Source organism: Megalobrama amblycephala, linkage group LG3 (assembly GCF_018812025.1).
Source record: "Megalobrama amblycephala isolate DHTTF-2021 linkage group LG3, ASM1881202v1, whole genome shotgun sequence".
NCBI classification, from domain to species: Eukaryota; Metazoa; Chordata; class Actinopteri; order Cypriniformes; family Xenocyprididae; genus Megalobrama; species Megalobrama amblycephala.
In genome coordinates this window covers 48,962,163-48,981,193 of record NC_063046.1, presented here as the reverse complement: position 1 = coordinate 48,981,193, position 19,031 = coordinate 48,962,163, and the positions used below count along the sequence as shown (strand labels likewise).

At 37.9% G+C, this 19,031-nt stretch overlaps 2 protein-coding genes across 4 annotated transcripts; one reads left to right on the top strand and one right to left on the bottom strand.

Moving 5' to 3' along the window:
- Positions 1-2,337: 2,337 nt before the first annotated feature.
- si:dkey-85k7.12 (interferon-induced very large GTPase 1) lies at positions 2,338-11,669 on the bottom strand. Its single transcript, XM_048185886.1, has 6 exons — positions 11,535-11,669; positions 10,094-10,146; positions 9,829-9,928; positions 8,234-8,491; positions 7,863-8,123; positions 2,338-7,755 (listed from the first exon to the last, which is right to left on the bottom strand). Exons 2-6 carry the CDS (start codon positions 10,115-10,117, stop codon positions 3,068-3,070), a joined length of 5,331 nt encoding a protein of 1,776 aa, XP_048041843.1. The 5' UTR covers positions 10,118-10,146; positions 11,535-11,669; the 3' UTR covers positions 2,338-3,067.
- si:dkey-85k7.11 (endonuclease domain-containing 1 protein) lies at positions 10,738-15,239 on the top strand. Of its 3 annotated transcripts, none has more exons than XM_048185888.1 (3): positions 10,738-10,902; positions 12,702-12,949; positions 14,333-15,239. In XM_048185888.1, the coding sequence occupies exons 2-3, from the start codon at positions 12,764-12,766 to the stop codon at positions 14,930-14,932; spliced, it is 786 nt and encodes a 261-aa protein (XP_048041845.1). In that variant the 5' UTR covers positions 10,738-10,902; positions 12,702-12,763; the 3' UTR covers positions 14,933-15,239. The 3 variants fall into 3 exon arrangements, with proteins under 3 accessions (XP_048041845.1, XP_048041846.1, XP_048041844.1); XM_048185889.1 differs by lacking the exon at positions 10,738-10,902 and adding an exon at positions 10,919-11,192; XM_048185887.1 differs by lacking the exon at positions 10,738-10,902 and having other exon boundaries at positions 12,065-12,949.
- Positions 15,240-19,031: the final 3,792 nt, after the last annotated feature.

Here is a 19,031-nt window from a genome sequence, read left to right as displayed (position 1 = left end):
TAGTGCATGAATTAACTGCATTAAATTGCTGTACCTTAAATGTAATTTCCAACAGCAATCTTGATGGACAACAGAATGGTCAACACACTATCAGGAGATCAACATGTTCAGCTATTTGTCACCCGTCACTAGTGATTCGTTTGTGTTGCAAGTGCAAATGAGAAGCAAGGTTGATTGGAGAAGAGAAAGTTATTATAAAGTGTCAGACATATAAAACTCTGTTTAATCAAACTATTATTTACTATTAATTGAGAGGTATGTATTATATGTGATTATAGAGCTGCAGAATTCTAAATGATTTTGGCTTAGAATAGAAATTCTGAACAAAAACGTTTATTTCAGTCATTTGTTTTAATATATTTAACTATATTTATAAAACGGTTAGTTATCCTTTATTCTGATTGGTCAATTGGTTTTATTCATGATAAAACACGTCTATGAACGCTTCATTCAACAGTTATGTGTATCACTACACAACACCCTTAGCAACCACTCTTAGCAACGTAAACTGTATGTTCTCAATTGATATTGTTCATTGAAGCAGTAATGTATTATGTAGAAGAGTATTGCAAGAAAGAGATCGAGTTTATTACCTGCATTCAGATTTACTATTTTACTTCAGATCAGTCCTATGTTTATAAAAAATCTGTTTAAATGTCTGATGTATTATCTTGTCCTTTTAACAGTTTAAGGGTTTTTCCCATGACTGACAGCGCTATAGTCAAAGCATTTGTCAGTTGTGTCTTGTTCTGTGTTCACAACAATTCAGTCTTTTCAATGTAAAAGTCTTTGCTACTGACTGACACACTCATAAAGACAGTTTTTGACGGCATCTAATGACGTATTAATGTAACTTCTGTTGCTGTTCATGGTCAGGGACTCCGGAAGGAAGTCTTTTAGTAAGAGTTCACTTCATGAAAGTTGCATTGTTATATATTTTTGGCTTTAATATTTGTATTGTGCGGTAACCGTTTTATAAAAGCAATAAGGTACTTGAGGCTAGTGCTGTATCGTGAATAAGTCACGGCTGAAGGGCGTTGTTAGGCATGTGAAGCATGACTTATTTACGATACAGCACAGCCTCTTGCACCTTATTGCTTATTACTTAAAGTTTACTAAAATTCAATACATACAATTTCATGTAAAATTTTAACTTTACATAAAATATTTAACTTGCATAATTCTAAGATAGCACGCCACACCTACTTAAAAACATAAATGAACAAATCAGTTGAATCAATGATTCAGTGACTCATTTCATAAAAAAAAAAAAAACATCATGTGCATCCCTATTCACATACTTAGTACAAGTAGTGTGTTCAATTGTTGCCGCTTTAATTACATAGCGGAGGGGGAGGGGCTATCAGACTTCAATGCTGAATGACAAAATAACCTTATAAAGTTCATACACTACACAGTTGAGTATACAGTGCATACGTAGTATATAGGGTCATAGGGTATAGTGCTTCATTTGTTGACCCAACTTCAGTGTTTTGAACAAATCTGTTGAATGAAGACTCATAAACAGAGTCACTTGTCACCACCTACTGGCTTAATGATGTAACCTACAGAAAGAGTCCCTGAAAAATCTGGACTTTTATGTTATCACTTTTGTAACGCTGCTCAGCCAGTCAAGATCGAGGACCAGAATTAACTTTATCTTTAATAAGATCGGTAAGTGATCTGCGGCTATGTTTACACTGGAATGCAGCAAAGGAATGCAATAAAGTTCTAAAAAAAATAAATAAAAACTAGCCCTTCTGTCAGCGATTGTTGCGGAAGAGATTAGAATTTGATACGTTTACACTACAATGGTGATCTACGAAAATGACTAAAAACGCTGTGTTATTCATGCCGGGCCAGTAGTTGGTGATGTCACTTTGTAAAGAAACACTGCGCTCCGGTAGACAGAACATGTAATAAGCATGTGTCATGACGTCAATTTTTGTAGTTTACACGGAGACAATAACTGTATCGTTTTCAAAAACTTGCACTTTAAAACCGGTTTGCAAAAGTTTAGGTTTTCAGGCCCCCAAAATATCATTGTCATGTAAATGAAAGGCTAAAACATTTTTAGTTGAACACAGTGTTGAGTAAAAGTTCTCTCAGTGATTGTCAACCTAGAGAAGACACAAGTGGACTGTTACCTATCAAACTTAGCAGCTGTAGTCTGTATATGAAAAATGCAAAGCAAAAACTTTTCCATTTTTAGTACATCGTTGTCATTATAAACGTACGTACATTATGCATCAATGTACGGAAATGTGCATTAATCCATCCCTGGATCGTAGGCTATGTGTCAAAGAGTGAATAGACCTAAATAGATCTAAATCATTGTCATTTCAGTTCAAGTTTATTTGTATGGCTCTTTTCACAATACATATTGTTTTAAAGCAGCTTTACAGAAAATGTCATTTGACGATCTTTTAACAATTAATCATGTAGCTCTACAGTAGGCTGCATTTGATAAAACATATTTGCAGTAACATTTATTTATTTAGCAAGCACTTTATTCCAAAGAAGAGGTTTGTTGAATTGGTTAGTACAGAAGAACATTAAAACCACAATTCATCAATATCAATCAATTCCTACATATTTAAAATGATAATTTTTTTTTATTTATGGAATTCTTCACAAAAGTATTAATGCAGTATATATTTTCTGTCGTATATCATCATAAAGATATAAACAATTATTTTGATACCAAACAGGAAAATAAGTTTTTGATCAAATAAGAAACAAAATTACAAAAAAAAAAAAAAATTACCACTGTATGTTGATTTTGAACGTTGCACATTGCATATATGATTTTTTTTTTCTTTCACCTGGTTAAACTTTATTTCACCTTTTAAATGATTAACCCATATTCCCATTCCCAAGTGCAAGAAGTATTGATGGTTATTGGAAGTCAGCTGAAACCATTTGCAAGTAATCAACAGCATTTTTCGATCACTAAGTAAGCAGTCATGAGTGAACAGAGAGTCATGTTACCAATGTATATTTTGAGTATATTTTGTAGGCTGCGTGTGAGAGTGCTGAATCTATGGCTGTGAAATGGAATAATTGTTTATTTGATGCTGAAAGACTCTTTTAAACTGTTCTCTGCTTGTTTCTTTGTGATAGATTTCCACATCAAAGGTATATCAGCAGGGCGAGAATTGTATACTATAGCAAACTTATCGTTAAACCGGGCCATCACATATTTCCAGTAATCTGAGGCCTGTATGCTAGCATCAGCTGGGATGTGCCAATCTGGAAAGATCTCTCTGTATCTTTTGTAAGGATGATATTTGTATTTAGTCTGAAAACACCTAAAGCTTGTTTCACTGTGGACATCTGTTGAGCAGATGCTAGTCACTAATTTTTCATTGTTTTCATATCTGTATCGACCGAGTCCCTGAGGTCTGTGAACTGAAGCACAGTGATCAGTGTGAGCTTCTCCACCAGCCTCACATGGAGCACTGCAGAATGGACACTGTTTCCCACATCCAAACACTCTCTTGAAGAGCTCATCCTGGGGTTTAATCTTGAGTTTGTGGAGTTTACCCTGAATGTCAACCTTCTTCAGATGTTCCTTCAGTGTCTGTTCCATCTCCTCTACAGATTTGGTTAGCCAGTCAGCAAATGGCTCCTGAGATGCATTGTTTAGGACCATCACTGTTTCTAGAGCATCTTTGGGAATTATTAGCTTTTGTTCAAGCTTCCTGCATATGCAATGTATGAATCCTTTGATACCATCTAGGTTTGTTTCATTCCGTGCCATTTTGACAGCTTCTAATATCTCCTTGGTGATTCCTCTAAGGTAACCTTCTTCCAATTCAGACACTTCATGGTCATTCGAAAACTGTTTGGTGATTTGATCTAATATCCAGCCCTTAACGAAACATTCATAGGAGCTGATGTATTTTACATACTGTTCAAACTTATCTTCATTCACAAGTTCCTTTAAGAGTGAGTACTGAAAAAATGCACGAGTGCTAAATTGAAAGGCATTTTTTCCCTGAAGCATTTTGTCCACAATGTCTGGACCCAAGGAGCTGTAGATGAACGTCTCAACTGCAGGCATCAAACACTCTTTGGTGAATTCTTCTGCCTTTCTCTGACACTGATCACGATCATGGAACAGGTCCTTGAAATCATTGCGATATTTGTCTTTAAACTGATTGAGGCATCTGCGTGGGTCATTCTCCATAATGAAACAATCATGCATGTCTTGAAATGTTCTTGCAGAAAGCCCACAAATGTGCAATTTCAGGGACAGTTCAAATTCCTCTGAAAACCCTATATTCTTGTTGGACATAAATCTCCCATCAATCATGTGTAGGATCTCCTGAATGTAGTTGTCATGATAATCTAAACGTCTCTCTCTCTTGTCCAGGACAAACTGAGAGCATGTCTGAATGATATTATCTGCTAAATTTTGTAGGTCCGTTTCAGAGTTGCCGTTGACCATACGTTTAAGCCACCTTTTGTAAAAAACATCTTTAGTGATTTTGAACACCCCTGTTCCACAATTCTCCAGTTTTACTTTCATTAATTGCTCTGCAACAGAACTTCCTTTCTGTTTCAAGTTTTCTCGAAGTTGCCTGAAAACAAAGTCAAATACATTTCTTTTCTTCAATCCAGTAAATGACAGCTCATTTATGGTTTCTTGCCATATTTGTTCAAAAAATCCATCAAGCTCTTTGTCAGTCTTATGCGCATCACTCTTTGAGCTGTTGTTTTTGCGTAACTCTTCCAGTAGACCCAGCACTTTTTTCTCCATTGTATCAGTGAATGTTTTCTTGATGTTGTCCAGATTATTCATTCCTCTTCTAATGTCCACTGTTTCCTCAAGTTGTGTCAGCACAGAGCTCTCAGTTTCCCTCCTGAGACATTTTACACTGCTCACAAAGTCTTCTTTGTACTTTTCCACAAGGTAGACATGGCCCTCTGTTTGTTCAAAGTATTTGAAAAGATTTTCCATTGTGGTCTTTTCTAAGGTTTCAAGCTTTGTGACAGCTTCTTGTTTCAGTTTGCATAAAAGATCTTTCAGATCTGATTTGTCTGATTTCAGTTTGAATGTCTCAAAATTTGACACTCTGGTTTCAGCTTGAGTTGACCAAGAGTGCATATGCTTCTTGAAAGACCATTCCCATTTGTGGAATTCTGTGCACAGTCTCATGTATGCATCAGCCACCAAGCTATTCCTAAAGCTAAAGATGAAGTTTTCATATTTGACTGCATTCCACAAGCTTTTTGTCCACTCCAAAAATTCTGTTATGTTGTTTCCATGTGTTTTGGTTTTGCACTTTCTAAATATGTTAATCATATTCTTTTTAAGGTCATAGACAGCCTCAGAGTAGCCAGCGTTCACTGGTGCCATTGGAGGATTTCCATGCCAGAGCCCAGGGATATACCAATTGCATGTCTCTGGATCATACTCAATCACATCAGTGAACTTTTTATACTCCTCCTTGTTCTCCATTTTAGCTGCTGCTTCGGTCATTTCATTCAGCTGCTCCAGCAGAAGCTTTCGATCCCTCATGTTCTTGTCATGGGCTGATACATCAGAAACATTTTGGTGGACGAATAGACACTTGGGTTTTTTACCAATTTCCTTCATTCTGATGAAAGCATGGACTACAATCTGCAAAATGTCCTTCATCTCTGTGGAATTCTCCATTGCAATGTTGATGATTGTGATATCACTCAATCCAACAACAAGTGTGGCTAATTCATTGTCATGTTCATGACTATCATCTAGTTTTGCCAGTTCAGGGGATTTCAGGCCTTCAGTGTCAATTATCACTAAATAATCACAGCCAAGTTCTTGCTTGTTTTCCTCTGTGACTTTGATCAGCTGCATAAAAGCTCCTCTGGTGCATCTTCCACTGCTGACGGCAAACTGCACTCCAAACATGGTGTTCAGCAAAGTGGACTTTCCTGTGCTCTGGACTCCTAAAACTGTGACCACCATGATTTTATTATTGGGCTGCACCAAAGAGTTCAGATACAGAAGCACATCGCTCACCCATCTGAGAGGAATATTTGATGCATCTCCATCAACCAGTTCCAGAGGGAAGCCATCCAACATCAGTTCAGCACATAGTCGGGGTAAGTGTAGCATTTGTTGACGTGACTCTAAGTTTTCTGGAAGTGACACTGCAGCCTCATAGAGTTGGCCCATTTCTCGCAGGAAGTGCTCTATTCCTAAAGAACTGTTAGAGATCTGTTGGTCAAGCTGTGCGATTTCCTCTTTGTTTTCTGAAAATTTCTGACACTTTTCCTTGTACTGCTCACGGAGACTAGAGAGGCTTTTTTGGGAGAGATTGTCAAGGTTCATCCGCATCCACTTCAAGAAATAGGACCTCTCCTGGCTCGAACTTAGTGCTTTAACAAAGCAAGACATTGCCACTGAGATATCATATTTACTTTGTTGTTTCCTGAGTTCAGTCTTTTTAATCTGGAGATCACTCTTGTATGTCTCTATGTTTTGATTACCAGCTTTCCGGAGTCTGCATTCCTCTTTTTCCAGTTTTGCTAAATCTTTCCAGATTTTACCTTGAAGGGGAAGCTGATCCTCTTTGAACTGCAGTGTGTCCTGTATATCTTCTGTTAAGGCATGAGCATTCATTTTTGCTTCCTGACATTCTTGAACATCTTCATCAACTTGAATTCCAAGTTCATGTGCTATAGTGTCCATTCCCTCCAGACATGCTTTTTTGGGATGATTATTAATTATGTGATTTACTACAGAATGTAGATTTTTGACAAAATTTGCATCATTTTGATTGGACTTCAGAATTATGTTGTTCTTCTTCAAACTCATTTCAAAGGCGGTCCTTTTCAGCTGCTCCAAATCAAATGCTTTACTTTGCATATTTCCCACTAAAAAAAATTGTGCTTTAGCATGTTGGTTGGTGAGTAATTTGTAGTTTGTGTCCAGATTGTCAAAGAACACAAAAACTGCAGTGGAGGTCTGGCATAGGAAGGAGTACTGTGTTTCAAAGGTCCGGATGTCACCTCTCAAGTTTGCAACAGCCACAGGTTCAGGAAACACATCAATGTTTTTGTTTCCACAAGGTAGATACCAACCCATCTCCACTAATCCATTTGAAATCTTTCTTGGAATGTCTCCGCAGTCCATGTCACGATGTACAAAAGTGTCATGATATTGTTGGGGGTTGCTGAGCAATTTGTTTAAGATCTGAGATTTAGAAATGCTGCAGTCACCAAGTCTAACAAAGGACACTAGGGGGAGCTCAGAGTGAACAATTCTGTCCTCCACAAAGCCTTTTGGGTCTGACAAGGAATGAGGTCTAAATTTTTTCACAATATCTCTCATGGCCCAAAGCATGTACATGCACTGCTGCGTATCACACTTTGGAAGAAGTAAAGGAACAGAGAACTGACACATTGACATTTTTGAGACCATTTCCTGTTGGAGGAAACCATCTGCACAAAGAAAGAGAGCCGTCACTATATCTAAAGGGTTTACACTGCTATTCTGATCATTCAGAAAATCAAATGTATCATTGTAAATATCTAAGCTTTGCAAATCCTCTTTCTCATCTGATGAATATTTGACACTTCTTGCAGTCACATTCACCATCATCAGTTTCTTCAGGAACAGCCATGGCAAAGATGATAGCGACTGGGCTGGCTCATCCGTCACTGACCTCGTGTTAATCTGTAGCACATCACTGAGTGAGAGTTTGTTTGGGTAGTACTGCTCCAACCCCAAATCATGTAAAAGGCTCTGGATGTTTGTTTCTGTTGAAAATACAGGCATTTCATGAGTTGTTTCACAATTGTATAAATGTATCAAATAAAATGAAGCATGTAAATGTTTGTAGTGAAGTTTGCTATTTTATACTAACTGGTTTGAGCATATGTGACTGCTTCTTTGCTTCTGTTGCCATTTGGAAGCTCTTTTGTATTGTGAAAAGAGTACTTCTTTCCAGGACTCAGGTCATTGAAAACCACAGTTCTTGATTCTGTTATCTCTTCCTGAATGATTCCTCCATTCTGGCTGCAAACCACATGAAACTTGTTCTCCTCACAGCCAGATGCATCCCAAGTAAGAGTAACGGATGTTGTGCCCACTCTCTCAACCTTGAAGTTTTCGGGCGGGACTGGCCCTGCAATCATGAAAACATTTATGTTGTTAGTTCTTTTTCAGACAATTTCAAAGACACATTGTCATACAATTCTAGGTTCATTCTAAATGGATAGACAGAAAGATAATTACTGGTGCATGCAGTCACTTCAACTCCAACACTTCGTTCTCCATTGTCTGATATTGAAACAAGGGTGAAAGTGTATTCAGTCCCTGGACATAGATCTTCCACCTCTGTGGCTGTGCTATTTGTGATAGTAGAGGTCTTTGTAGTTGTGATATCATTGTATCTCAACTCAAATGTAGATATGTTGTCCGGGCTATCCCAAGCAAGAGTAACAGAACTGGTCCCAATAAGCTGCACTAAAATTTCACTTGGTGCAGGAACATCTGTGGAAACAAGAAGCATACATTTTCAACATCTGAACATAGTTTTAAAAAGCACTGTCAGTAGTGATTATTTTATATGTATAAATATGCATTCACCAATGCTCAAACAGTTCTCTGTATTCTTCAAAATAACACACGGCTGTTCCAGAGATCTCAGATTTGAATGATTCTGAAAGTCACTGAATTTTCAGCAAGTGAGTGTGCATCTCAGCCATGTCAAGTACCGCACACAGTAAAGACATTCTCTGGCTGGGTGATAGCAAGCTTTTCACCAGGTTGAGTATGAACCCCATACACTCTAAGTGGCTAAGGAGTAGAGACTTCTGCGCACATTCCTCGTCCCTCAACTGGGTCATAATAAGTCAGTCGTCAAAGTAGTTCAGGATGTGCAAAACATTGGCTTGATGTGCTGCTGGATCATCAAGGACCTGGAGCGATTTGAAAATTCAGCAATTTTTGAGCCACGGTGAAGTGTTCGACAAAGCTGTCCACTGCCTAGTCAAAAGGGGCGCGCCACAACTTAGTCAGCTTGTCGTGTACTTCCAGGAAAATGAGCTGGTCTCTGGCCCGCTAGCAGCACCCCAGCTGCAGGAACCACTCATTGAGGCTGCTGCATGAGGGCACGGCCGGTCCAAACCGAGCTCCTCAATGGCCTTGGACAGGACTCGGATGAGTTTGGAGTCCAGTCCACGCCAGAAATCATCAGGCTCGCTGTGCAGCAGGGTGGCAGGATCCTCCGAAGGTATTGACCACTCCTCCATATCTGAAGCTTCCAGGGACATGGCATCATTGCCATCAACCTCCTCAGAACCACCTAACGAGACCATGCTGCTTGCCCTGAAATAGGGGCACTGGTCTTCACAAATGAAGAGCACAGAGGAATCCCCTCGCTGTAGGGAGAGTGAGACGTGGGATTTGGGCCGACATGAGCTCACTCTGGCCTGCTTGCTCAGACCTGCGACTCCGCCACTTCTTCCATCTAGGCTCGTGACAGGGGATGGAAGAGAATGGAGGAGCATGAGGGGCGGAGTCACTTCCCTTAAAAAAGGCAATCCATGAGTGCAGCGAGGCGAGACTTATGAGAACGCATTCTGTCTCGATTTTGATCAATTTTGATTTCAGTCAGAAAGTATTAAAATTGTATCAACTTCTTGACATTGGCAATGCATCCACATTTAAAACAAACTATAATAATGATAAAAGGTGTTTAAATGTGTTTATCTACCTACAGTTGAATAAGGTAAACATATTCATTAAAATTGTGGCCAACAATCCAAAATCATTACTGTGCCCAAAGATGCATGTACAACTGATACATAAAACCGTAAATTTGTTACCTTGTAACTTGGAAGCGTCTTCCTTTTCATATGACTCAGCACATGCCCCCAATGTAAATGTTTGTTTGTCATCAAGGTATTCACTAGCATCTTCAAATTCCTTAATTTGAAAGATTTTCAAGCATTAGTGATGTGCAAACTCAGGTCTGTCAAGACTAAAATTTGACTAAATAAAATGCCAATAAGTGTCTGCAACTGTCTATGTCTAAGGCAATTTATTTGCAAAGAAATCTGCCTTGTCAAAGAAAGAAAAAGTGATGCTTACTTCATCTTCACTTGGGCAGTCCATTTTAACTGCTTGTGAGTTGATTGAGACTCCTAAGAAATATGATGCAGTTTTAATGTTAAAAGAACAGAGATTAAGTGTGGCTTCATTTCAAGTTTACATTAATAATCTCACACTGTATTTTAGATTTTCACAAGCCTGAAAGTACAATTTCTTATTTTTAGTTTAAAAGAAGTATACTAATAGCACACTTGAATAAAGTTCTTTTTCGTAAGGGCAGCGAAAAGGTGAGATATGCATGCAGGCCTATATATGCAGATACTAGGCCATACTAGACCTACTTTAAAGTAGCATCTAGATTACAAAGTAATTTCATATGGCCTGCTGAAGAGGAGAAGAAATATAAGCCTACACACACTGAATACAACGGAATTTTCTTAACACCAGCTCGAAATTCAGTAGGCTGAACGCATGAGAGTCAATGGTACACATCTTTTAAAGGATCATGTTTTAATTATTATTATTATTATTATTCAATGTGTTTGTACATTGAAACTACCTTTCCGACAGCGAGGATGATGCTGAACTAAATGAAGATAAATGTCGTGGCATCTGGCATGTTTATTAAACCAATCAGAATAGAGTAAATCGAGAGTCAGCGAGAAGCTCATTTGATTGGCTACAAGAAGATTGACCCGCCTTCCTCCTCACGCTTGCAAAGTGAGTGAGAGAATCGTGTCAAAACTGTTGACGCTTCACTGCGTTGCTGCGCAACTCCAAAGCACATGCAAATCTATGAAGGCAAAATGATGCCATAAAAGATTCGCATGCGCAGTGTACACAAGATTGTAAGTAAATTATATTTGCATGCGCAAGAGAAGATTTGTAAAGGTGTAAATCGCGTTTCTAGCGTAAGAAAAAATGATTTCCAGCATTTACTGTTATTTGTAAGTAGGCTAGCCTACAATTCATGAACTGTGAAACTGCAGCTTCATGCTAAGGCAAAATAAATATGATCTGTATTCTTTTGACTTCCATTTTTCCGCGCTTACACTTTTGGGATGTTTTTTTTTTTCTCCCCGAAATACGGCCAAATCATTGCAAGCATGTGAACAGTGATTTGCGAGCGAAAACAAAGGTATAAAGAACTGTAAAACGGATCTGTATGTGTAAAAAAAAAAAAAAAAAAAACTTTTGCAAATGTCTAAATTACGTGTTGTGTACGTAGGGAAATAGGTCCCGAAATAACCCGTTATGCACTGTCCCGAAGTTTCTTTAAACAGTTTGAATCAGGTAACAAGTGAGTAGCCTAACTTTAAAACAGACATATTCATACCACTCTGAATGAAATTATTATTAACAGGTGGATAAATTCTAGGCTTTTGTTAGTAGGGAACGATTCTATTAGCCGGGGAGGACAAATAACACTAGACAAATAAAGACGGTGATTCAGCAAATCTTATCGATTAATAATACTTACAACTTATCCACATCAAGTAAGGGAAAACCTCTGCATTTCAAGATCGTAGCTTCAGATCTCCTTTTAATGGGGCTCTAACCACACTCGTCAAATTTATAGGCTGCCTAAACAAGGAGTGACACAACAGACTAAACCATTTAGGAAACTAGTCTATTTAGCAATAGCGTCGTTCATATCTGTCTGCGCGCTTTAAGAATATACGTTTGCTTACATTTTCATTTTCTGCGAGTTAACCGAAGGGTCTACGCCTTAAATCTGTGCAAAAACGTAACTATAAAGCATTTTCAGTGGTTTGGTCCTAACACTCAAAATGAAACTATGAATTACAGCTAAAACGAAACTTAAACTGTCTATATAGCATTCTGGTAAATGACCTGGAAGGCAAAACATCCATAGAACTGAAGCACAGGCCTTTCAATTTTACATCTTACTATTATTTCTGGTAGAAAACAGAAAACATGTATGCCTATGCAATTGGGAACGACAACCCCCTTTTTTAATCAGATGTAGGCCTAGTAGATCTTAGTAGAAAATGCTTTAAAAAAAAAAAAAAAAAAAAAAAGTAAACACATAAAATACCCCTCTGGGTAGTTATAAATAGACCAGGAAAGCAAAACATCCATACAACTGAAGCACAGGCCTGTCAATTATTCATCTATTTCAAACCAAATATTTAGATCACCCAAAATAAGAAGAACAAAGATATGTAAACAAACTGCAAGTTTCAGGCACTTGTGATCCATATCTGCTGGAGTAATATTTTATAATCATTTCCTGTTTAAATCCAGGAACCATTTGTAAATTATTGTGAGGGCAATATTCTGTGCTTATGTTTATTTTAATAGAGGATTGCCATTTCATTAAGGCAAATTCCTTTATGAACTGAATCTGTGATCGTTCATTCTGTTTTCAAAACCTCCCAGTGTTCTATTGATCAAATAGGCCTACACATATGGCAGAGTAAGAGAGGCGATGCTTTGCATATGATGACTTTCACTCTTCCAGGTTATCAGTCTGGCTTGGAACACCATGGAAGAACAGATGGATCAGCCCGTCTTTGCATTTAAAAAACTGGAAAATGTGTTGTAGTCACTGATAACTTATCAACTTCTCAGTCTCTGATGGCACTTTGTAAGGTTTTTATCTTCAGACTTCTTCTATTGACAGGTTTGCGTCTGGCAGGTGGCACAGTCTCTGACAGCTTTAAAGAATGCAGTCAGTTCTTCTATATGCATACAGCACCCACAGGTATCCAAGGGGGGAATCTGAAGAGGATATGCCAACGCTACGGAGATAAACTACGTTATGCCACACTGTACGACAGCAGTCGCCGACTGGCACTTTATTCAGCGTACACCTTCAAAAAGTCAGATGGACAGAGGAGGATGGACACACCCTGGATGTATGAACCACAGGTAGCAGATACCCTTAGTTTTATTTCATTACATTTTATTTGATAAATGAAAAATACAAAAAAAAAAAAAATAATAAATAAATAAACTGGGTAATTTAAAACTGAGTGTATTTCATAACATTTTTAACCTGTTTACATTTTGTGTATGAAAATGTCATACATTTTAAACAAAATATTCTTTATTTTGGCAACAAAGAAATTATAACCAGTGCTTACATGTGGTTACATGTAATGTGGATTATGTAATCAGATTAAAAAAATGAAGTACTTGTAATTAGATTGTATTACATTTTAAAATACTCATATTCTGCATTCTAACTGATTACACGATTATGTTATTCTCAAAATGGCAATAAATTATTTATAATTCATTAATTCTCCCTCCTACTTTTATTATCTTTTCAATTTTCCTTTCTATAAAAGTCAGTACTGCTAATATAGTTCAGAAGCTCTTCCAGGTTTGTGGAATTGCACAAACAGACCAGCAGTAGTCACGTGACTATCACTGAAAACTGAGACCCACAGCATTTGATCACTGGATTTACAGAAATCATTTCACTTTTAAGAAGAGTTTTCAGCTCCAGATGAACACATTAATTATTATTTGAATTATCACTCACTGAATCATTTAACCATGTATTACTGTCTCTTTTGTCTTTCAAACACATTAAATTGCACAAATTCATGTCATTTCATATTTACATGCATTGCAGGGATTGTCCAACATTTTTGTCAGTCCAACCTAATATGACCTAATATATTTACTTGAAGTCTCCTTGAGATTTTAAGTTTATAAGTTATAATAATAATAATAAATAATAATAAAATTAAATTCATGGTTCTCTGATGTCTGTTAATGGTCACATGATATGCTAAAGAAATAAAAATGATCTTTTTTAGTATTTTTTTTATTATTATTGTTTTTATTTTACAATGATTTATTTTAATTTTACATTGTTATGATTTAATTATTCAATAGCCTTTCATTAAACTCACAAACCCCTGAGGTTCCATCACGAACCCCAGTCTGGAAAACCTTCACATAATGTAATATTTAATGCACTTCATGTTGTTGATAAGAAAGAATGGAATATATTTTCTTTCTCTTTGTATTTTTATATCAGTATGGTACAAGATTATCCTATTCAAACCAATGTGATAAACAAGTCAGGTCAAGTAATCTAAAAATAATCAAAAAGTTGTCAGATTATACCTTAAATGTGTAATTTAACAGATTATGCTACAATTATGTATGTAATTTGTACATCTACCTAGCACTGATTATAACATAAAACCAAATTATACTGTTCAAATACATTAAATATTCTGTCAATATTAGTTTCTATATATGGTTTATGATTTCTTGTTCTTTTGCCTTCCATAGCTGGTTTCTGCTGATGAAAGCGGGAACATGAGAGTCTTGCCCTCTAGTGGTGAAACCGACCAACTGCTTGAGGAGAGTCAGGCAGTGCTAGCAGACTATGTTGATGCAGTGGAGTACGAGCGAGGCCCACTTAACCCTGACCAGCACCAGGCGGACAACCAGGACAAAGCAGCTACCTATACACTCACAAATGTGGTACCTCAGATCACAGACTTTTTGGAAGGCCCATGGTCCACATATATTGACATGGTGCGCCGCCGCCTGAATAACTTCTGCCGTGGGGCTGTCTATGTGGTGACCGGGGTGACTGTATCGGGGTTGACCATCCGAAAAGGAAGAGATGAACGTATGGCTGTCCCAAAGCACTTGTGGTCAGCTTATTGCTGCCCACGCTTTGATCGAAACTCACCCTATGAAGTACGGTACATGTTTCCCACTTACGCAGCATATGCTTTGAATGAGATAGTGGGATACAGTGTTACAGAAGTGCCTTTGAAGGCTTTAGAGACCTTTCTGAAAAATCAGACTGACATGGACAAAAGCGTGAGCATCTTTTTCAAGGATTGTGTCTCAGAAAATAAACATACCAAGAGGAAGTGAACGAAAGCGAGTTTGTGAACTTGTGTTTGTGTATCTGTGCATGACATGTAGATAATGAATGCAAGAACCAATCAAGATAATTATATAAATAAACTAATAAAGAAAAAATTAACTATAATGAAAAAAGTTGAGTGAATATGGCTTAAGTTCTAATAAGAGTGCTGAACAAAGTCAGCCAAAGGTTTAATAGTTGAAAAACCTAAGTGCTCTAACCGTGTGCTGTAATATTTTGGACTATGAAATAGTTATAAATTCAATTCAATTCAATTCAAGAGTCAGCCAGTACAAAGACACTGAGAAGTGAATAAAGTCACCTATCAGATTTTGTCTCTTTGTGGATCATTTCCATTTTATCATGCCACACTGTAGAGCAGGGTATGTGTTTTATGACTTCACATAGCTTATTTCATTCCATCTAAAGGTGCTCTAAGCAATGTCACGCGTTTTTAGGCCAAAACATTTTTTGTCACATACAGCAAACATCTCCTCACTATCTGCTAGCTGCCTGTCCCCTGAACACACTGTAAAAAACGTGGTCTCTGTAGTCGCCACAAGCTCCAAAAACGGCAACAAAAACAAACTGGTGCAGCCTGGGGCCTGTTTCAAACTTTAGTTAGTGTGTAATGTTGTTGTTAGAGTATGAATAAAATCTGTAAAATTTTAAAGCTCAAAGTTCAATGCCAAGCGAGATATTTTATTTAACAGAAGTCGCCTACATCGAACGGCCAGTTTGGACTACATCCCTCTACTTCCTTCTTTAATGACGTCACTAAAACAGTTTTTTGACTAACCTCCACCCACAGGAATACACAAGAGTTGCGTTTGTAGGGTGTGTTTGTCGCCATGTCGTCGAAACACTGTTATTTTCATCCCGCAGTCCAATCACCGGGTCTGATTCCAGCTCAAATTGATAGCGTAAAATTAAAGACATGTTTACAATAACACTGAGCGCGTGCATCTCCACGTTATGGTAAGAGGCGTGACCTTTCCGGGCAAGATGCGCTAAGCTGCTGTCGAATCACAACACAGGAACCGCTGGCACAATCAGAACTCGCTACGTATTTCTGAAGGAGGGACTTCATAGAACAAGGAAGTCATCAGCCCGTTTTTATGACAGTGGAAACAGTGGTATACAGATAAGTAAATTATGTGAAAAATACTGTTTTTTTTTACACGAGAAACATGAACACATGTTATATTGCACACTATAAACACAATCAAAGCTTAAAAAAAACACGAAAAACGGGACCTTTAATATTCCTTGAAACTAAGTGCTTAATAACTACTCTTGCACTAAATTTGCGTGTGTGTAATGGATTAATAAAAATATAGATCATATAATTATACAAATCATATATAAATTATATTATCATTAAAACCAGACAATTTCATCATTAAATATTTGTTTTTACTATATAATGACCTTTAATTTAGAGGAAGAGAAACTGGGGGAGTGACTTTATTGCGTTGGGTGTGTCAGTGTCACTTAGCTTACGTCTGATTGGTCCAATTTCAGTTTGAGCTCTCTAACCCAGAACCAGTGTTGCCAGATTGGGCGGGTTCCCGCCCAATTGGGCTCCTTTTGGTCACGTCCGACCGGAAAAAAATGCATTGGGCGGGTCTTTAAAATTTGGGCTGGTTTTTGATGCAACAGGCGGGTTTTTATTTTTGACTATAAACAGTATTCTTTATTATTTTTTTTTAATGAAAACTAACTATAAAATAAATTATATAATGTAGGATGACGTTTAAATTAGGTATGGTTCAGGTTAGCCAATAAGGTTCAGGGGAATCCTGTCCAATCAGACTTCAAGCTTGACTGGCGGGTTGTTGTAAGCTAATTCGTTATATCATCAAAACTGCATTATCATCATCAGTGATCATCATTCATCATCATCATCATGCCAAAGTGGGGTAAATATAAAAAGTCCTACAGAAAGGAATGGGAGAGCGACCCGTCTTTAAAAACATGGATTACACCTGTGGTAGGCGATTCTGATGTTTGATCATTTCTGAAACGTATAGCTGATATAGGGCCCTATTTTAACGATCTAAACGCAAAGTGTAAAGCGCACGGCGCAGGTGCACTCAGGGCGTGTCCAAATCCACTTTTGCTATTTTAACGACTGAAAAACGGTCCGTGCGCCGGGGCGCATTTTTGAAATGGGTTGTCCCTATTCTCTTAATGAGTAATGGGCATAACGTTCAATAAACCAATCAGAGTGTCATCTCCCATTCCCTTTAAGAGCGAGATGCGCTCGCGCCATGGCGGATTGCTATTTACATGGCGTACACGCGATGAGTCAGTTAATATATATGTGTGTGTATTGGCACGATTGTTCAATTAATTAGCCAATTTCGTTCATCATTATAAGTAGTAATAGGCTGAATTGAAAATAGGTAGCCTAATTCTAATACACGCAATGACTATTCATCATTACATTTTTATATTTATGTAGCCTACACAATAATATTCTTTTACACTGTAATCCTTTTGTTTTTAATATTTGGCATGTTTGTGTGATGCGCATCCCTGTGTGTAATAAGCAAAGTCAACGCACACTGTGGACGCGCCCAGAGGCGCAGTTTCTACCAACCAGGGTTTCCGTTGTCCGGTAATTACCGGACATTGGCCGGGAAAAAAATTAAATGTCCGACAAAATTCAATCTCTCCGGTCAAATTGTCAGATTAAAACTGCCTAATAATCCCGCCCCGCCCCCCTAACACAATCTGAATCGACCGTTTGAAAGTTTTTAAACAACATCGCATGTTGCATTTCAAATAAAGCGCACGCCTAACGGCTATAATATAGACCTAAACCACGAACTATTGTCATGACAGCGCTCCGTGGCTATGGAGGATTGCATTTCTCCACAGCCTGCGAAGTCCTCATATGTGATTTCAACGAAATGTATCCAGAGTGGACCAAGATCGCCAAGATAGCCTGTGTAATCCCTGTCTCGAGTGTTCCTGCAGAGAGGGGGTTCTCGCTGCAGAATCGGATCAAGACGAAGCAGCGAAGTCGCCTTGCGTTACGCGGCTTATGCGCATTGCAAGTTGTGGAGAGACACTGGGAAGTTTTGATATTAAGTCGGCAGCTGCACAATTCAGCACTGCAAAAAAGCGTAAAAAGTAGCCAAAAATGACGCGAGACAATGTTATAGGCTTAGTCATTTGTTTGTTCAAGTTCATTTGACAAGGAGTCATTTCACACGGTGGCCAATTTAAATGTTACCAGCTAAATGAGACATACTGAGTTTATAATTAAGTTTGCTTGAGTAAAAACAATGCTATATTCGGATATTTTATGTGGGGAAGGGAGGTTGGTTTGTTAAACTATGAAATGTGAAACCATAGTAAAAAACAATTGGTTGATTGACGCCAATCGGACGTTCATGTTTTTTTTCCGTCTATTTGAAAGTTAGGCTAATAAACATGTTGCATATACGGCCTGATTATGTCATTTTTTAAGTTACATAAACTGCTTTCAGTTTTCCTCAACTTGACTAATTAAGAGGCGATATTTGACCGGCATATCATCAAAATGTCCGGAAAACGAAACCTCTGCCGGTCACTTTGACCGGCACCATTTTTTTCTAGCGGAAACTCTGCTACCAACGCGCTCTAATAAAAAAATATTGCGCCATTGACTTTAGACTTTAGACCAGGTTTGAGTTGGTCTATGGCGCAGTCTATTTTCAGCTCCTTAAAATAGCAATGCACCGGCAATGCGCCTGAACACACCTCTTTTTTAGACCAACACGCCCATGGGCGCACTAACTGGCGCAAATGCATTTACTAATTTAAGGACGTGGCGCTGAACGGGAAAACGCGAACGGCGCTGGACGCAAACTAGCAAACAGCTGCGCCTTGCGTCGCATTGCGCCGGGTGTATTATAGGGCCCATAGTGTCTAGTGACGATTCAGTGTATCATTCAGTCATTATTTTATTTAAAATTAAAAGAAGGAAAAAACGAGAATTCATGTTGATTCGCCCAGTGGTCTATAAGTTAAATAATAATAATAATTTTAATAATGATAATATAAAAAAAAAATTAGTTGGTAATTAAGCACAAATTTGTAAGTAGCCTACTAATA